The following is a 20869-nucleotide window of genomic DNA, read 5'->3' as shown; positions in this document are numbered from 1 at the left end:
AGATACGTGTGTGTTTGTGTGTGTGTGTGCGCGCGCGCATGTGTGTTTAAGACTGAGAGTGCGGATTGTATATTTGTAGTCTGAACTTCTTAATTGATTTTTGGATTGATATTTTTGATGTAATATCTTATCTCTCCCAAACCCAAAGAGTAGAAATCCATTTCTAAACTCTCACACACTCTCTCTCCTGCTCTGTCTTTCTGTTGTCGTCTCTCTTGCTCTGCCTTGGACACACATTGATCCATCACCGCCTTGTTTGCTCACGCTGCTGCTGGAGGCTCACCTCTGCTCTGAGTGGCGCATGCCCAAAGCCTCGCTCCTCCTCTCCCCGCGGTCCCCATGGTAACGCATGGAGGAGAGCAGCTTAGCAACACGGAGACGGAGAGGGAGCATCTCTGGTCCAGACAGCGCGGTGCCATCGCTATTACGCACCGAGCGCGACAAGAGGAAAACAGCAGCGCTTCTGCCAAACACCTCCTCCACGTAAGTGCCACATTTGACAGCAAACAGCTCTGGAGGTTAATCTGACATGTCAGACTGAGTTTTGTTTCGTCGACTAAGTAGATCGTGATTAGTGTGTGTTCGGTTAATGCATTCTTGTGTAGCACACAAACCGCTGCTTTGCCTGTTTCAGGCTCACAAGACAATTTGCTGTTTCCGGCTGTGTGTCCGAACCTTAATCTTTTGCATCGATCTCCACAGTCAGAATGAAGTTTGTAGTGGTGCTTGTGGGAGCGGGCACCCTGGCCTTTCTCGGCGCGGTCATCTGCATCATCGCCAGCGTTTATCCGCGGAAACGCGCCGCGCCTTCCAGCGATAACGGCACCCTGACTTCGGAGACGCTGCTCCAGCCCCTGGAGCCTGGGTCGGTGGCGCACGCCGGACCGCTGGGCGCTCTGCACGGCGCCGAGTCCTACGATGGAGGCAACGGGCTCGGTGGTCTCGGGCTGGAAGTTCCAACTCTGAACGAGCTCAACCTCGGCGAAGAGACCGGCGGAGGGTCCGCCAAACAGCTCAGCTTCAGCCGGTTGATCTGCACACCTATACCGGTCGGAGATTGTAAAACCAAAGATCTGAGGCAGCAGCGGGAGCAGCAGCAGGCGGACGACCCCCTGTACGGAACCGGGGATGAGGACTGGACTTATCTCCGGACCACCGCGGAGGAGCTCCGACAGATGGTCCTGCAACAGAATGACCAGATCCTCATGGACCAGCGGACCATCCGTGAGCTGACGGGGAAGCTGAACGAGTGTGAGAGTGGCCTGGAAGACGAAAGAAGCGTCCCGGAGCGGAGCATCGGGGTCTGGAGCGGCAACCGCCGCGTCATGGCCGGCGATGATGTGAGCTCTTCCGCCGCGGCGCAGCTGCAAACGGCGCGTGCTGTGGAGGAGCTGGCCAAGGCCATCATGGACCTGAAGGACCGCATTGAGAAACTCGAGGTAGGACAAAGACACTGAGCACTACACTCATTTTGGTAAAACCTGTTGTCCTGTCTGCTGTGAGTTTAGTTTGACAGCAGGAGATTTGGAGTGATACCAAAAACATGAATCAACCAGGTGAGTCACTGATGTCCAGGGGCTGGATTAGGCCTGTCCCACTAAACGGTCAGTTGTCCCAGTGTTAGGTCAATATCCACTGTGAAGTGCACTTTAAAACTCTGCTGGTGAAAGTGGAGAAATCCTCTGAAAATGTCTGTTTACACACCCAAAACCAAAAGGTTGAGAAAAGAGCCAGCGCCCCAACGGGCTCGGTGGTCTCCACATTTGCTGCATGCAGAAATACTGGCAGGGAGTGAGCATCTTAGGTGTCCTGATCTTTCTGTAACGCCCTCGCCTCACCTCTCCTCTGACAAGTGGATCATGACACAGGCACTGCTCCTGTCTTGTACACGCTTGCTATGGACCCTTGGGAAATCTTTCCACCTGCACCCCCCACCCCCCACCGTGTCTGCTGCTTACCCTCTACCTCCGCATCCAACAGCAGGATGGAGACATAAATAAAAGATGAAGCTGGCTGGACAGGAAAGAGGTGGTGGTTGGGAGTCAGGTTCTCAGCCTGTGTGTGTGTGTGTGTGTGTGTGTGTGTGTGTGTGTGTGCTGAGATTAAGACATAGGGAGGCTTATAACCACAAACACACACACACACACACACACACATACACATACATACTCCATCACTGCCAGCACTCTCACAGCACAGTCACTATGTTGTCTCCGTCTGTGTGTGAATTTATATCCTGGACATCCAGCTCCTATCCTGCCTCAGCAGCTCTCTTGATATTATAAATTGCCCCCACAGCTGTATCATCCACACTCACAGCAGCGTCTCCTTATTGCGGCTTCACCAACTTCTTTTTTCAACATCTGCTTTGAATATTAATACTGTCACTGCTGTGTTACTCCTATCACCAATACCACACATCCTGCTGCTGTTTATCGTTTTACTCCTTTTCTTGCAATTTACTCCTGCACCACTGAGAGTGTTGTGAATAGTAAAATGCTTCTATTTATGCACCTCCTTCATGCTGCTGCTTATACTTATTCCTTTATGTTCAATTTCTTAAAGTCTTTGAGTAACGTAGGGTGAGAACTCACATTTGTTTCCTGCAGTTCTTTTATTAAACTGATACACAATACAAACACCGCACAAACTGTCAATGAGGAAAATCACAGTCTTTGCAACCAAAATAATTAAAATGAGTGTCTATAAATTATGGATGTTAAATTCATTTAATCGTGAGATCGGACGACTCTCTGTGCTGAGAATGCAGTTCAAAATTACACTTCTTAATATTTGCAATCATAGGATCTCCACAAATACAACACATCACAAATGAGGTATCACTGAGAAGAAAATTAATACAGAGGAGAAAATCAAGACAATGAGAATACATGTTCATTAGTAATAAAAGCATTAACACAACTTAGCATTCATTTAGTAAAAGAAAAATCACCTTATTTGTGTCAGTATTATTACCTGAGCTGTACCACTCTGTGCTACGACACCTACATTAAGTACTAATATTACTACACAATTAGACATGCCTAGTATCTATCTATCTACTACAACTGCTATGTCTGAATCACAAATATTCTTGATGTTACAATAGAAATGATCCTTAATGCTAATTCTATAGCCTTCACTAATTCATACCTTCCAACAGTGTATGCACACACTTACATACAGTGGTTTCTTTTATCTGACTGAACAAAACTTAACAAAACCACCAAACTCATATTCACATCAAAAGCAGTTTTAGTCTAAGCCCCAACATGCTAATGTACTGACAATGACAACAATAACATCCTGAAGTATAGCAAGCATAATGTTTGCCATGAGTATGTTAGCATAGTGATGAAGGGAGCATCATTATTTTTGCATGTGCCTGTTCATAAACCCAAGTACTGAACAGGCTGAAATTATGACCAAATCATTTCACAAGTCCAAAAGGGGGAATCACTGAAGTTAGTCTGATTCATCTTCTGGGCACTATTAAAGTTGATATAAATATTCATGGTAATTTGATTAACAGTTTCAGTCCGTACCAAAGTGCTGGGCCGACCTACCAACCACCGGACTGACTGCTGTCCATAGAGTGATGCCATTAGCATTCCCAGAAACCTACTATTATCGTCTACTACCAAAACCCTTATGTGGATACTAATGCTGGTGCTAAGACACTAACCAGTATCTTGGATTTTTCTATTATAGAGCTCTTATGAACATAGTAGTTGTTTTCTTTTCTCCACAGCATATTTTGTGGTTTCTCTATGCACCACTCATTGTTAGTTTTAAGCCATTTAAGTTTCAGACGCTTACTTTACTCTTTTTTCTTCTTTTTCTTTTGTGGAGGCGGAGATAGGCCCTGCTGCCTTGAACCTCACTGACACATCCGTGGGTTCAAGTAGCAGCAACAGTGGCAGCAGCCCACCTGGTAACACTGGCAGGGCTCCTGCTCCACCTGCTGGGAGTGCTTCCTTACCACCTGCAGCGGCTGCCCCAGTGGGACGCCGCCCTGCCTCCCCCGCATCCACCGCTCCCAAACCCCCGTCTAAGGGTTCCCCCGGGCGTGGAAAGGGCACCTGGAGGGTGGAGGACCTGGAGGGGGAGCTGGAGAGGAAGATAAAGATGTTGGAGAAGGAGCGTCAGGCCATGAGGAAGGAGACACAGGGCCAACATGAGAAGATCAATCAGGGCATCGATGCCGTCAACCACCGCGTCACTGAGCTGGAACACAGTGAGTTCTGGGGGAGGAAGACGAGTAGAGTAAAGGGGTGGCGATAGTCAAAGCTAGGGATGTATGGATGAACTGACACGCAGGGAGGTAAACACCTGCATCACCAAGCTGACGCAGATGAAAGCATTGCAAGAGAAAATGAAACTTTAATGAGCACTGTGGGCAAACTGGGTCATCGCAGCAGTGGAGAATAAGCTGTAGATTAAAACAAGATGATTAATGAGTGGTGAAGGTTGTGAAATGTCAAATATAGTTAGGAGGTGTAATTAAAATGATACAGAAGAAAGAAATGAAATGGAAATTATCTGACATCATTTGTACTTTTTATGTATAAGCCATAAATCTACATAATCATATAATTTTAATTAAGAGTCCTTGTTTTTTTCTTGACAGTAATGTTCTTTGGAAATGTTACATTGGTTTTTATTAGTTGTATAATGGTGAAATTTTCTTCTGCCTCAGACAATCAAGGTAACTGTCCCAAGGTGCAAAACAGAAAAAAGAGAGCTGTTTGATAGCTGGAGAAGTGGAAGTCTGGTGCACAGACTGTGAGTTCATGAGGTGCAGTGAAGAAGGTTGAAAAGAAAAGCAAAAGCGCTTCTGTATTCTCTTTCTAGCTCTGTCATTCTCTCAGCCTCACTGACTGTCTCCACAGCTTCTCTGCTTGAGAGCTGCACTGTGGCCTCGAGTCAGAGAGGCTGATCATTAACTGCAACACTTGAGCTCTTGGCAGACTGTGTGTGTGTGCATGTGTGTGTGCGTGTTCACAATCTGGTAGGGACAAGAAAGAAGAAAAATATCAGTGTCCATGCATAAATTGGTCATTAATATATCATCCTTCCCCATTTTTTCTCTTAGCTTGCCTTATCTCTCCTCTGATCTTTTTCTCTTTCTCTCCTTCATCTCTGTCTCCAAGCTCTGACAGAGCCGTCGTTCCCTGATGGCTTCGTCCTCTCCTTCCCCATGAGAACCAACTACATGTATGGCCTGGTGAGAAAGGAGATAACCGAGATGTATGCCTTTACTGCTTGTGTATGGCTGAAAGCCAAAGAAGGAGGTATCGGGACGCCCTTTTCCTATTCAGTACCGGGGCAGCCTAATGAGCTGGTGTTGCTGCAGGGAGTCCACAACCCTGTGGAGCTGCTGATCAACGACAAGGTATGTGGTTTTAGATTCCATCCCAGATGGTTAAAAGATAAATATGGTGTAGTTGTATGACTGGAACAATTAATGGGAAAAGTGTGTATTATGTACCCTGTGGCTTTCCCTATAATTAGTCAAGTGATAGAAACTGTCAAAGAAATCACTATGTCATCTAGTTCACAACGTTTTGATTGAAATTAGCAATGAAAATGTGTCTGTTCTTGCATTTATTCTTAAATCTTTTCATGCCATGGAGCATGAGTAGTGAAGAGAACAAGACACAACTGAAAATGTCACAGTGTCCAGTCGTTGCCTCAGTCAGTATAATGTGTAACCGAACTTGTTTAAGGTTTAGGAAACACTATAGCCTCAGGTAATAAATAATAAATAATAATATTCCCTCAGTGATTAAAAAAGAGAACTACATAAAATAATGGTATAAACAACACATTAAACTTTAGAAGCACAAACTAAAGAACAAATCACAAATAAATTAATAACATTTAATGTTAATGATTTTCCCTAAATAAATACAACACCAAACAGGAATGTTACTAGATGTAATCTTTTTCATCCAAAGGGAGACCTTGATCGAAAATGGTGGTAAGTGCAAGAGAAAATCAAGTTGCTATTTATTTTGGTGGAGCCCAGAGCAAATTTATATTGTTGTAGAGAAAGAATCAGGCTTTTTGTAGCTGTTGTTTTATGTGTTGCATTAATGCTTACTTTTTATAGTGCTTACATTTATAGTTCCCTTGGAAGAGAGGAGTGGGGGTTTGCACCTGTGTTGGAAGGAAGGTTTAGACTCTCCACAGGGTGTAGTTCTGCTGACATAAAAAATCAGTGTGTCCTCATTCGGCCCTTTTTACTGCCCATACCTATCCAATATCCAATAAATCAATGCAGGCTTGATGTGTTGTACTCTAACTTACAGGGGTTCAGATCACTTGCTCCCTTTGTGGAGAAAGGTGTAACCGCAGCCACTGCATTCTCTGCCCTGTAGGTGGCGCAGCTGCCTCTGTCCCTACCACAGGATGAGTGGCAGCACATCTGTGTCAGCTGGACCCTGAGGGACGGGGTGTGGAAGGCCTACCAGGGAGGCAAAATGAAGGGGAAGGGAGAGGGACTGGCTGCCTGGCATCCCATCAAACCTGGAGGAGTCCTCATACTGGGACAGGAACAGGTGAGACACATGATTGGATGGATTGACGATGGGTGAACAGAGAAACTAATCAAAGGACAGACATGAAACAGATTAAAGGATCAATAGATAGATGACAGATGAGTTGGATAAACATTTTTATGGCTGGGTTGACTAATGAATAGATGGACAGATAATGGATGGATGGATGGATGGATGAATTGATTCATAAATGGATGAGTGAACAAATAGACAGATGGATAAACAAACTAATGAATGGAAGGTAGGAAAGGCGGCTGTAAAAACTGAACATAAATAGATGAATGGAGGAATTAATATAGATAGACAGGTTGGTTGGATGGACAAGCAAACAGATAGATGGATGGAGGGATGGCTGAATGGACAAACTGATGGTGAAATGGATGGGTGGACAGATTGATGGATCTGATCGGATGGTTGGATGGATAAGCAAACTAATGGAAGCGTGAATAAACAGATGGATGTTAGACTGAATGGCTGGATAAAAAAACATGGGTGAATGGTCAAATGGAAGGACAAGTTGACAACAGATGACTGGATGGTTGGATGGATGAGCAATGTGATGGATGAGTTGATGAACAGATTAATTAACAGATTAGGGGATGGACAAACAGATGAAGGAGGGATGGATGAGTAGATTAGTGAACATGGGGATGGACGAATTAATGTTCAAATGAGAGAACAAAATGTTGGATGAATGGACAAGAGATGACTGGCTGAATGGCTGCAAGGGTGGATGGATAAATAAAAAAACAGATGAACAGATTGATGGATGAATGAATGAGAAATGGATAAATTGGGAGAGTTATTTTAAGGGAGGACATTAGCGCTTCACACGTGAACAGACTGAACTCTAATGGTGTTTATACTCACATTGGGCTGCTTCTTCATTAGTGCGACACATTGCATAACCATTATGAAATCTGATGTTATCGCTCCTCCCTGGTGTCATAGAAAACACATTCTGCTACTCATCATCCTTGCATAAAGGATAAAAAGTAGAGCACTGGGAGTTCAATTCTGCAAGATGCTGCAATGATGCAACAAGTCTTGATTGAATTAATATTTTTTTTGAGAGAGAAAGTATGCATACTTTATTAATCTGTGTGAGGATGATGAGGATGAATGATGAATTGCTGTTGTGAGGATGCGTTGACTGGATTTTATGGAGAAAATCCCAGGACAAGCCCTGTGATAGACTGGTGATCTGTCCAGGGTGTACCACATCACTCGCCTGAGTCGGCCGGGATTGGCTTCAGCCCCCAGTGACTCTTGATAGGAAGAGAGGTATAGATAAAGTATGGCTGGCATCCCAGAATATCCACTGCATAAGCGTGCTCTGAGGGGGGAAAACATCATTTAATCTTGTGAGGTAGCAGATTTACTGATGTCGTTGGTCATTTCACATTTTTGTCACGTTTTATTGGAGATACTTACAAATTCTTGAGATCCTCTTGTTTCCCACTCTAAATGTCCAAAATGGCTAGCACCATTACATAGCCCACTGGGTCTTCTGTCCTGCTGCTGTCATTTGTTGTGTCCCTTTTTGACCAAAAACTTACAAGGAACCAAACTGTGGAACTAAAAGATATTTCTGTACCTTTTCATTGCATCTGAAGAACTGTGACATTTGTGGTCTTTATCCTGCTTTTTGGAGAACCTGGGAAGTCAGTAACATAACTTTAAACACCCAAAAAACTAATGCCCATATTTCATGTTAGCAAAATCCCATTTAGTGTGTTTTGACTAGACAGTAAGAGGACACTGTTCAGAGACATTTTAGTAAGAAAATCAACCTGAAAAAAAGTGAGGGCAACAAATAACAGTCATAGGAAACCAGCACTGTTAGGGAACTGTTAGGGGTGGGGGACTGGGGGGCACTACAGCCCTGGAAGTGAATTTGTTCCTCCAATTTGTTTTGTTCCTCCAGTGAAAACACAGGTAAAATTCACAAGTTCCTAAGAGACCTCCTAAATCACTGAGGGCATTCATGCAGTGGAAAAGGTTTTTATAACAAGGTTGAATATAATCCCACACTGTTAACCCAAAAGTTGTTTCTATGCAAACAGTTTGAGTAAATGTCACTTAAAAAAATTAGTTTTATCGCATTACTTAAATAGTATGAGTATATGAGACAATCACTAGGTGTACTCATTTTTGTAAGTTTAACAAACTTAAACTATCAAGTTTTACCTACGGCCACACCCCTGTTTTCAGCACTGCAGCACTTTTCTAGGTTGTGATTGGTTCAAGACTCAAGACTAGTCTGGGCTTGCTTCTTGGTGGATTCTGAGAAAATTGCGCCTTTTTCTTATTTTCAAGAAGTAAATTGGGTCTTATCTGCAATTTACCTCCTCCTTTGATGAACATGTTTTCTGCCTGGGAGTTATCTGCAGTAACATGCTGTTGAAAAAAATGTAATTTGCATTTTTCAGTTTTTCATGAGTTCGGACTATTGTAATCAGCAGTTGACTGCAGTTAAGAAGACGCCATTTTCTTGGTGAACTTGGTGAGTTGTTTTCTATGTTCAAGTATTACAAATTAGAAACCACTGAAATGTTTCTAGTTAGAAATGTGTGCATTTTAATATGTAAATTTGAGGTTAACTCCAGCATACAAACAGTAGCTCTCAACTTATGTTGTTCCACATAAGATTTGGCAACAATAGTTAAAAAAACTAACTTTTTAGAACTAACATGGACATCACTTTTGCCCTTAGAAGAGATGAGGATGTAAAGGATGAGCCTGACATTAGCCAGATGGTCTGACGCTGGCCAGCCCTTTTCACAGAAAGCCAGGTTTGTGGAAGTTTCCTTTGAATATGTGTTTTTTCTTACATACAATACATACTTGGACAACATGTTCAGAGAAGTTCATTTGTGTTATAAGTAACTTTGCCTGTATGGCTTGTTTTGCATTTTTCAGGTTTACTTGGAGTTTAACAGGGTTGTTGGAAGAAACCTTAAAGAGGAATTCTTTGGTGTGCTTGATGGCTTGTGTCCAAGCTTGATGGAAATTTTCAAGATGAAGACATGTCAGATAGGACCTACTACTAGTTGGGTATTTCAAAGTGATTGTGAGAGAAAACGTCTGCAGCAAAAAAGAAGAATATACTGTAGTAACTGATGGAAAAAAACCACACAAAACATTTTGATAATTTGATAACCAGTTCTTACTGTTTTTGGTTTAAAGCTTGTGTTTGAAAACTAGTTTTCTCATAGTTCACGAAGAGCATCATTATCAACGATATTTGTTGCTTTGTTGTGTTTCAATAAAATTGAAAAAAAAAAAGTACTGTGTTGTGTGGTCATTTCATTTATTTTAATGCAAATATAGTTTTAAGTGTATTTGACTTAAAATATTAAGTTTTCACTATTTTGCATTAAAGTTTACTCTACTTAAACAAATTAATTTTTGACTGTAGATCACTTAAACCATTTAAGTGTATATGACTTAAAAATATTACGTTCTGACTGTTTTGCATTTAAGTTGACTATACTTAAACAAATTAACTTTTTTGACTGTCGATTACTTAAACCATTTGAGGCAATCACTTGCCTCAAATGGTTTAAGTACAATCAACTTATCTGGGTTTACAGTGCAGTAAAGCTTCATCTATCAGGTATCATGCTCTCATTTTGACATCCAACCCTTTGTTTTTTCCATTTCGTCCTACCCAAGGATACATTAGGTGGGAGATTTGATGCCTCCCAGGCCCTGGTTGGAGAGCTCTCCCAGTTCAACCTGTGGGATCGAGTGTTGAAGCCAGCAGAGGTGGCTGCCCTGGCTGAATGCAGCTCCTCTGCACTCGGCAACATCGCCCCCTGGACCGACCACGATGTAGACGTCTATGGTGGTGCCACCAAGGAGTCCTTGGACCCTTGCCATGCTGCCCAGAGATCCAATCCCTCTAGCCCCAAACAGTGAAAAGTGACTGGCAGAGGATGGCCATGAGTGGTCAGGTTTGGTAGACAAATTGAAGAAATCTGTTCAGGATTTTAAACATGTATCACACTGGAGTTTACAGTATATTTGCTCACTGGTGGACTGAAAGATGGAACTATTAAGTTTTTAAGAGTGGTGTATCTATTTACTTTTTTGTGTTGGTGTCCACACTCATGTGTTTACTTCTGCAGTGAGATACAGTGAGTTTAGTCATAGAAAAACCTGCGCGAAGGCTGCATGGGTGGATCAACTTCAGAAACAGCACTTTAGACTAACGATTGGCTCTGGTTAAACGTACAACCACTGTGTTTTAGGTCTTAGTCGGTTGGGCCAGTTAACCATACATGGTGGTTCAGGGGACTTCCAAGTGTTTGAATAGTTACGGAAGGAGCCTTTAATGATGTCATATTTAAAGGTTTCTTTATTTGACAACACATTGGCACAAAGCTAAGTCCTTCATCTTGTGTCCATTTGGTTGTGTTTAATGCTAAAAGATGATTTCTGAGATGCTTTCATGCTAACATTGATTTCAACACTCAATGGGAAATTTGATTTTTAACTGTGTGTGGTCCTGTTGAGTAATGTCTGTGTACTCGAGTTTTCGATATTACATACCATTGTTTGGTAAAAATGGTCTTATAAATGTATATTGTGTAATGTATCTCTGCTAATGTTGCTTTGTGCCAGTCCGCTCCCCTGCTGTAGCTGCTCACTCTCCCCACAGCCCTGCAAAGTCGAGCTGCAGCATCTCTGTTTGCAACTTTAACGAAGCAGTGCTCTGAAAAAAACACCTGATGTCTAAGCAGCAATTAGACACTGAACATGTGAGAAACCTGAATGAGACTGTAAAATGGTGTTGTATTCTTGAATGTAATCCAGCTGGAATATAAGTATATATATGCATGAGCACAGTCACCGAATGTGTAATTAGTTGGTGTCCTCATATCACCCCGCACTCTAAGGAACACAGATGTCTCTGCATTTCTGTCATATTTGAGAAAAATAAAACAGACCTCAAAAACAAAACAAAATGCACACACCTCCTGGAAACTAAAGCAAATATTATATCACAAAAAAAAAACCTAGCAACTGGCAAAAAATGTCAAAAGCACTGACCATTCCTGACAAAGATGTTTACCAGATTGAAATGTTGCTGTTTTGAGATTAAATTTGCTGGGAGCTTAGTGCAGTGTGCAGACCTTCAGTCAGACACAAATAATGGGTCTTAGAGCATGTAGAAACTGTAACCTTTCCACCATAAACATGACCAGATGGTAACTCTTTCACACTGCCTGATGGTTAAAGCACGATCATTTGGACAACAACTACACCAAATGATTGAGTTTAACTAAAGCCAACACACTGGGAAATAGTTAGCTACTACAGATTTTGCCTGCTATATGAATTACCTTAAACTGTGATGCTGTGTACATTTAGGATGAAGTTGTCTCTGGTTTTAGGCTGACTTTGTGAATTTACCATTTGATTTGAGTCTGCCTTCGTAATGAGACATGAGACAGATGGGATGAGCTTGATGGCTTTTGTCAAGTTCAATGCAAGTTCGAAGTGGACATGATGAGAATAACGATACGAGAAGGTCAAATAAGCCACTCACACTGTGCAGGATGAGGGTTTGATTTCCACTTTGGCCAAACACCCTTAATATATATCCACTCAACACTGTGCAGTCAAATGAACTGTGGTCGAAATACAGTCAGTTCTTGTGTTCACATATTACCTCAAGACGTCAGCCCCACATACAGTACGATTTGACACCCTGTTGTGAAGTGCCTGCCTGGGCGCTCATGCCCAAAAAAAAAAAAAAAAAAAAAGGAAAAAAATTCAAATGTTTTTATGTTTTCTTCTTCTTCTTCTTTGTCTTTCTTCTCTTGCTGTCACTCCTGCTCTCTCTCTCTTGCTTTTGGTTTCTGAAGGCTGTGACAGTGTTGCGCTTGACTTTATTTGCATCTCCATGGATCTTCTATGATATTGTGAAATACGTGGATAAAAAAAATAATAAAATGGATATAACAATATTTCTGGAGTCATAGCTCAGAGAATGACATCAAAGAAAGGTGTGCAGCATCTGTGTGTGCATTATTGTGACAGATCTCTTGTCAGCTCATCTGATTATACTTCAGCTGAGCAACTGCAGGGATACTGCAGAGGGGCCTCCATGATCCTAACAGACACGCATGAACACGTATGTAGTATGTTTGTGATTTTTGCCATGGGCGTGAGGACATTTTGGCCAGTCCTCATTTTCTGACACAACTTCAAAGAGCTGGTAGAGGATCAAGGTTTGATTTGTTGGTGTTGAGACCAGAATTCAGTTTAGGTTAGGGTTGGGTAAGGGGTGGGGGTTAGGTATTTGTTTTGATTAACGTTAGGGTAAAGGGCTAGAGAATGCATTTTGTAAGTGTCCTTATATAACTGTACAAACACATGCACATGCCTGTAACATAATCTTGTCTGATTTTAGTCAGATTAGTTCAGCTGGATCTTTGCTGCTAAATGAATTTGCCTCTGACACGTGAGTGAGCGTTATTCTAGAGACAGTGAGGTGAGTATTCAGCAGATATTCAAGTGTGAACATCGATGTAGACACAATAGATTACGCATACATTTAACAAAGGCAGTCTTGATTCGTGACTGCTGATCTGCCCACGTGAACTTCTCTTGCTGTTAGCTGAACTGTGATCTGATGTGTAACCTCCCACATGATTTCAGTCTCATGATCGATGAAACATGACTAAAAATCCTACTATTTTATCATCAAAGCAGTCTGTCACAGGGCTGACAGAAATAGACACCCACTTACACTCAGATTCACACCACAGCATATAAAGGCACCAGTTAACCTAACCCCAAAGTGCATGTCTGGACTGTGGGAGGAAACTGGAAAGAACACTCGCAGACATGGGGAGAACATGCCAACTCAACACAGAACAGTCTTAGGTTGTAATCACTCTAGTAGAATTGAAATTTGATTTCTCCACTCACACTCGAGAAGAAATGGTAGTCATTACTTAAAAAAGTCTCCTTGCTGACCATGTGTAACATGCCCCCCCCCCAGATCAAAATCAGATGTTTGACATGAAGTCATAGGCATGTTATTCTGACCACGATATAAGGCATATTTTAAAGGATGTTCTAAAAATTCCCTCCTGCATCATGTCCTGACTTACCTGACTCAGGGCCCTGTGGCAATAACAGGTACCGGCTCTTATTGACACCCACACACCACCCCCACTTCTCCTGTGTGTACAACTGTAAGTGTATGTACCTGAAAGTAGCTGAAAGTAAGCTCAGACATTCATGGTCTTCAGAGGATGAACACACATTTTGACTTTGTTTGCTGTGTGTATGTGTGTGTAGCACAACTTCATTCAGAGATCACTGATGGCTAATAATAATAATAACAAATACTGTATATCGTGAAGCGATTAAATTGGCAACTGTGTAAAAAACGCCATGAAGATTTATTAACTTACCTGCAGAATTTTACCCTGCATGATTTGGCTGCTACGACCATTGATCCCTCACTAAACTAGTCACCTAAGATTTATCAGCAGGCGAACATGAGTCAGTCAGCCTGTCTTTAGCCTACCACTCAGCCAATTAGGTAATCTGCAGCCAGGCTTGCAGTTAGTCACCGAGTGACTCACTGGATATTTATTCTTCTGTTATTTTATGATGCTGTGCTCCATCTCTCTGTGGATCTCACCTCTGTCACAGCTTGTTAACATTGTCTCATGGGGGTTTCCTCTCACCTCCCCAGCAGTCTGCTTCCTCTGCTGTTGAATTATAGATAGACCTTAATCACCTCCCTTTGAGGCAGGCAGATATAGAAATTCTTCTTTGACCCACCACCACACACACACACGCACACACAAACATAAATATACCAGTTCAAATATTTTTACAGAAAATCTTCATCCCTTTCATAATTTTTCACAACTTTTCTCATCCCCTAGTGCTCAGGTACTGTCAGTTTACTTAACTTAAAAAAAAAAAAAAGATTACAAATGGATTTTCACTCAAGCAGTTCTTGCACATCATCCTACAGTGTAATTTCACTGTTCACACCTTCACCTTGAACTGCTTCTCTCTCAAAATCTGTCTCCTTGATTTGCTTGTTTTCTTCATCATCAGTAAAGTTTTGTGAGGTGAGTATCTGTGTGTGTGTGTGTGTGTGTTCAAGAATCAACCTCATCTTATACTTGCCTCAAAACATGTACAATGTGTTTTATCTCATGGTGAATACTTTCCTCAAGGTTTTTATATCACCATCTCCTCTGCCTCCTCTTTTTTTTATCTGCCTCTGGTTACCTCTCAGCACCTTTTCTCTATGCCTTCTATCAAAAACACCTCCATCTTCAGGGAGAGAACACAGACTGGGTTGAGCGCACACAGCAACATCCATAAGCTGTGTTTATTATTGTGGCTACCATTACTGTCTCCACGTAGCCATGAACAAGATAATGTTTGAATTTTTAATAACACTACTAATAATAAAATATATAATGATAATATTTATTTATAATATAATATAATACTGAAAAACACTTAACACAAAATATGTAGTGGTGATTATATTGAAGTTGTGTAGTAACACAGGTCTCTCTCTTGGCCATTTATAAACTTTAAAAAATGTAATAAATAGTTTATAACACATGGTTATGTAGGTGAAAGCAGACATCAACCAAGAAGAATATGTAAGTGTTCTTCTGGTGTACAAGCAGTTGACTAAACTGTTTATTGATGATCAAATCTTGATTATACTTTTCTGATTTTAAGGTTGCTGGTGAGCTCGGAAGAGTTGACATTGTTTTGTCAAACTACGGTTTAGGAATTAACTCCCACGCTGAACATCTACAGATTCTGAATCATGAAAAGTGCGATGAATAATAATTTCAGCAACAACTGAGCAAAGTCAATAAACTACTGAGGACCATGTAATATGACCAAAAGCTTTAGCTGGGCTTTGAGTTGTACTTGTTATGTCAAACTCTGTATGTGGGTCTAGAACTGATGTTGTAATGAAACTGGGTCAAATGGGCTGATCAAAAACCCTGCCTAACCATTTTATAGCATAATCTGTTACTGTGCAATTAGTTAATGGCTCACTGTTTCTCTGAGCCAAAATATGCTTGAGAGATTAAGATGCAGGTGAAGGGTTAAAACTTGTATCACAACATACCTGTGGTCAACAAGTTATATCATTCTTCTGAATGATATAAGAAACAGAAGACAGGAGAGAAGGAGGAGAGAAAAACCAAACACTGATTAAAAATCTACTCTAATCCAGAAGGGAGTCATTGTTTCAGAGACCAAATTAATCCAGATGCTCATGGTGCTATTTTGGGCTGGCTTATTCCAGCGGGCATGTGTAGTGAAATGCACAGCCCAGGTTAACAGACACAACATCACACACAGAATCTGGGACTAACTCATTTTCAGAGCTTTGTGGATTTTCTTGGGGGTTTAGGTTTGAAGCTGCTTTGTGTATGTGTGTTTGTGTGTGTATGTGTGTTTGTGTGTAGAGCAGACTGACAGTTCTGGGTCAAAACGCTCCACCTGGGGATTCCACCCAGATGTTTCCAGCTGAATGTGGGTCAGTAAGAGGGCTGATTAGGACAGCCAGAGAAAGGTTATACCCTTACACAGGCTGATAGTGTAATTTTACAACAGACAGACAGAGACCATGGTGGAAAGTAGAGTACAGTTTAGCTTTGAGGTATTATTATAGGTGGGGTGCTTTATTTTACTCCACTATGTATCTGAGCCAACCAGCTTATTTTTCACCCTACATTCATTTGACAACTGTAATATTTAACACACAAAGCATCAGTTTATAGATTATTCCACATTGTGAGGGAATAAAACAGTAAGGCCTATGTAAAGCAGTTAAATTAACCTCTACATCGATCAACAATAAAATCTAATAATTTAATCACATAATAATTTAACATTTAGACATTTTGCATAATACACACTACTTCTGTACTTTAAATCAAAAATGCAAATGCTAGACTTTTACTGCGTAGTTACTTACATTTATTGACACTATTGGGGTAGATGCATTGTTACACAGTAAAAGGCCTAGTATAGTCCGCAGGGTAATTTACAGTTTACTCCAAATAAAATTTTGTGTGCAGGACTTTTACTTGTGGTAGCGTCTTTTCACACTGTGGTGATGTTACTTGTACTTATTAATCAGTAATTTAAATAACTCTTACACCCCTGCAGATTGGCACCCCATGGACACCCCAGGGAAAATTACATGTTTGTTGATTTTTGATGCGAAAAGAAATAAATACAATTCTAGCAACAAACAATAGAGTTATCCTTTGAGTTATCTGATTAAGGTGGTTATCCATAGTACATGCCACAGTTTATTTATTTTACATTTTAAATGAAAATGACATAGATAGATAGATAGATAGATAGATAGATTCTTTCAATTGATTGACAGCCTCTGAACCAATAGGAACCAATCTAGGCAGTGGGGCGGGGCTTCCTTGTTTAAAATGTCTCCTTAACAACGGAGCTGGAGTCAAACAGCTGAAGTTTGCGCTGGACAAACGCTTCGTAAGTGACGTCAATTCACTTCTTATTCACTTTACACTCATTAGCTGCCGCCAACTCGCCGTGTTTCGTAATGATACGATGGTGGGTTAAAATTAAATCGAATTCTGGGGCAGCACATCTCAACCGGTAGCATCAACTGTTTGCTAACGTTATCAAACAAGCTAAGCTAATTAATGTTAACTTGCATGTGAAAGCTTGTTCCTGGTTTGCGTTTATTAACCTGATGGGACTGGTGAGGAAAACAGACCAGTCTTTGTGTGCTGTTTGTGGATGTTGTTTAGAGAAGAGACCGGAGCAAAATACGAGGAGATATGTGTTGTAGCTAGCTAACCTAGCCAGCAGGTTAGCTACCACCTTTCTTGTTGTGTTAGCTAGAGATGTGTGAGCCTGCTTTGCAATGCTGATCTGGTCCCTTCAAATGTCTTCTCTCTTATTAAGTGGTTTGTTGCTGCTAACATGTAGAAAATGTCTTTTTGCAGGAGTCGGCATGGCTGGGACTAGCGAGGGGAAGAAAGAAGAGGCCGACTACAAGAGACTGCACAGCTTTCCTCTTATAAGGGTAGGACTGGGAGAGCAGGGACAGGACGAAAACATTTCTGCAATGACATCAACTTTACATTTAATCTACTGTTTTATTCTCAACCTGGGTGTTAGTAGGTATAGTTTGACGTATTAAAAGCTTGCAAATGAAGTGTATGTGCACAGTGACTGAATTAGTGTTTGGGAAACATGATGTGCATGCAAAAATCTTAATCAGCTTTACTAATATTAGGCTTTTAACTACTAAAGCTGGTACAGTAACATGAATTGCTATGTTGTGTGCTGACTCAATCACTTCAACAGTTTAGATACAAACAAATGCAGTTGGGACTGATCTGTAGCTCACATCTATCATTCCCTTGACTTTTGATCACAGATGCACACAAAATATTTGAAGGCAACTTTAAACCAGCATAAGATTCAGCACTGTTGGAAAACAACTCTTAGGAAACAAGATTACACATACTCTACTGCTGGTTCGTAAAAGTGGAATTGGTTCATAAAGATGCACAAAAACGCTTTAGTTCAAAAGAAGGGGAAATTTGGCATTCTCTATGTTGATTAACACACAGCTTTGTTATTTGGGTTTATTTATGTTTTACCTGTGATAGCTAAATGAGTCTGATAGCTAACACATTTGTCACTCTTTCCATTGTTGCATTTGTTGTTGCACATTTGGTCAGTCACAGCATACAGACTAAACACTGGTATTACCCTGGATAACAGTGCAGGTCTGTAAATCACATTGTTGATAATCACACAATGATTGTGTTTGACTTTGTCCTGAGGATTGGTTTGTATAACGTGTTGTGGGGATTATGTGCGCATTTTGACACAGTCTCTCCTCAAAGCCGTGCATAGTGTTGCATCTGGTTGTTCACAAGAAGATACAATTAGTTGTGTAACAAAAGAAAAAGAGAGCCATAGAAAGGGGTTGAAACTTCCCAACTATTGTTGCAACTGTACTGTGTATGATGTCTTCAATGTGTACTAGGGGCAACAAGTGATTCAAAGCAGCTTATGTGTGTATGTGTGTGCACTTTCACTTTTAACTGGAGCATACTGTGATTACTTTATCTCTGGTTTTAAAGTTTGTCTACATTTTTTCTTTGAAAGCTTGATTGTTTAATTTCATGTTCTGGTTTCTGTTCTAACTGACATACTTATTTAATAGAACAGACATTTTCAGACAGGAAAATGTAGACCCTTGCAATTTATTTGTCCTCAGCACACAGACATGCCAGAAGAAATGAGAGTTGAAACCATGGAGCTTTGTGTAACAGCCTGTGAAAAATTTGCCACCAACAATGAGGTAGGTGTACATTACATTATGCATTGTATTTTGTATGTATGAGCTTGGTCAGAAATCTATTTTTGCCTGCCATGCTGTGTCTGTTGTAAAGGGAAGGGAATTGGATCTCGACTGCAGTATTGTGTCAGGATGTTGTTTTACTAAAAGTATAAGGCCTTAATCTCTGCATCAAATTAATTTTCCTTGTTGATTGCTCTTATTTCACCCCATTCTTTCCCAGAGCGCAGCAAAGATGATCAAGGAGTCCATGGACAAGAAGTTTGGCAGCTCATGGCACGTGGTGATTGGTGAAGGCTTCGGCTTTGAGGTCACGCATGAGGTGAAGAACCTGCTCTACATGTTCTTTGGAGGAAGCCTGGCTGTATGTGTGTGGAAGTGTTCGTAGCATCTACTCACTGTCCCTCCTCCCCTCTGATGTGGTCACTGGGCTGGAATGAAACACCAGCTACCAGCCAGATGCTGGTTACATTTGTTTTGCAGCAGGTCAGTTTGTCCACACTACCAGCCACTGTGACAGATTAAACCGTTATTATTTAGGAATCTTGTCCAGTGCAAAAACGTAGCTGGCAGGGAAAATACTTGAAAGTAAATTTTAAGCGCAGCAGTCTGTTTGGTTGGTGGGCAAAAATAGCTTCCTGCCTTCTCTGTCACTATTCTTTTTCTCTCTTAATTTCTCTCTAAAGCTGTGTCAATGGTCCTAAATGTGTGAGTGTGCATGTGTAAGCAAGTTCAACTTTTACAGACAATACAGCCAGCCAGGGTCTCCAAAATCCTTTATCCTCATTCCTCTTCAGGGAGTGTGTGTGTGAGTGAGTTTGTGTTTGTGTTTGTGTGTGCTGGACACACACACTGTTTTTTTGAAATGACACTACATCATACTTCCCTCTGCAGTTTGTGCAACAGTAAATTATCCATTGGTAACATTTCACACTTGTCTTTCTCTCTCTCAAGCCGTACTAATCTTTCAATAAAATTTTTAATATTTTTTATGTGTACATATTTTGATGCAACTTCTTTTTAAAGACCAGTGTCATCTTCTTACAACTAAAGGCTCAGTGTTTCCTGAGCCAAACAACACTAAGCCCAATCCGCCTTTTCTCCCTAAAAAGGTGATTGTTATAATCCCTGACAATATCACCCTGCTGAGTGATATTAGCAATGTGATTGTTTTCATGTTGATGCCAGTTTTATTAAGTGCAATGGATCATAATGTGTGAACTGATCTGATTGTACAATAAACTTCAAAATTTGATGAAATGGGAGCTTAAACTTGCCTGTGTTTTTCTCATTTGTTAGTAGCTGAGGAGTTAGAATTGCATTTATTATGTTTCAGGCAAGGCAATTTGGGTCAAATTTATCATAACCAAATGCAATTTTTATGACCCTTGCAGGAAAAATAACTGCTGAGGCATGGGGGATTACTGGTAAATTGAGAGTAAAGTGAAATGGATAGAGGGGTATGGTTTGTCATTTTTGGAAAACACTTCATGCAGTGGTACGGTCATGTACTGTGTAAGTGACTGCACCAACACTGCCCAAATGACACATTTGTCTCAAGTATCAGTAGATATTGAGTTGGACTGACTGGTTTTAAAATGATAGAGGGGAGTGAAAGCATATGCTTCACACAAAGGAATAACATGCCAGCAGCTGCTTTTTGCAAGGCTTTTAAAAAAAAGTGAAGAAATAAGTGCTTCCTAAAATTGCTTATTTATATAAGGACAAAAGTGGAAAGTGTGTTAGGAACCTGTCACAGTGGATGATAACTGGATGAGGCAGGTTTTCCCAGAGAAATTATAGTTTCTTCTAAAGGCCTTTGGTATATTTTGGGAAGAAGGTTGTGAAAATGCCAGTTTTGCTTAAATGTCTGTAGATTTCTTATTGAAACAGACACATTTACTATCATCTTGTTTTGCTC

The 20869-nt window shown here is 41.0% G+C and overlaps 2 protein-coding genes across 2 annotated transcripts; both read left to right on the top strand.

Annotated features, from left to right (window-relative positions):
* The first annotated feature begins 400 nt into the window (after positions 1-400).
* Positions 401-10487, top strand: LOC113128425 (neuronal pentraxin receptor-like). Its single transcript, XM_026303747.1, has 6 exons — positions 401-483; positions 703-1439; positions 3853-4237; positions 5154-5395; positions 6384-6563; positions 10242-10487. The coding sequence occupies exons 2-6, from the start codon at positions 708-710 to the stop codon at positions 10485-10487; spliced, it is 1785 nt and encodes a 594-aa protein (XP_026159532.1). The 5' UTR covers positions 401-483; positions 703-707.
* Positions 10488-17019: 6532 nt separating this feature from the next.
* Positions 17020-20220, top strand: LOC113127686 (dynein light chain 4, axonemal). The gene is made up of 4 exons (XM_026302374.1): positions 17020-17099; positions 17579-17658; positions 18868-18951; positions 19172-20220. Exons 2-4 carry the CDS (start codon positions 17587-17589, stop codon positions 19334-19336), a joined length of 321 nt encoding a protein of 106 aa, XP_026158159.1. The 5' UTR covers positions 17020-17099; positions 17579-17586; the 3' UTR covers positions 19337-20220.
* Positions 20221-20869: the final 649 nt, after the last annotated feature.

The sequence above is a fragment of the Mastacembelus armatus genome, chromosome 1 (genome assembly GCF_900324485.2).
Source record: "Mastacembelus armatus chromosome 1, fMasArm1.2, whole genome shotgun sequence".
Lineage (NCBI taxonomy): Eukaryota > Metazoa > Chordata > Actinopteri > Synbranchiformes > Mastacembelidae > Mastacembelus > Mastacembelus armatus.
The sequence above is the reverse complement of the archived record's forward strand: the minus strand, read 5'-3'. Positions and strand labels throughout refer to the sequence as shown.

Coding starts and splice junctions, on each gene's coding strand:
- LOC113128425 (XM_026303747.1), top strand. CDS start 708: ATGAAGTTTGTAGTGGTGCTTGTGGGAGCGGGCACCCTGGCCTTTCTC. Junction 4,238..5,153: donor CGTCACTGAGCTGGAACACA/GTGAGTTCTGGG, acceptor TCTGTCTCCAAG/CTCTGACAGAGCCGTCGTTC. Junction 5,396..6,383: donor AGCTGCTGATCAACGACAAG/GTATGTGGTTTT, acceptor TCTGCCCTGTAG/GTGGCGCAGCTGCCTCTGTC.
- LOC113127686 (XM_026302374.1), top strand. CDS start 17,587: ATGGCTGGGACTAGCGAGGGGAAGAAAGAAGAGGCCGACTACAAGAGA. Junction 17,659..18,867: donor ACAGCTTTCCTCTTATAAGG/GTAGGACTGGGA, acceptor ATTTGTCCTCAG/CACACAGACATGCCAGAAGA. Junction 18,952..19,171: donor AATTTGCCACCAACAATGAG/GTAGGTGTACAT, acceptor ATTCTTTCCCAG/AGCGCAGCAAAGATGATCAA.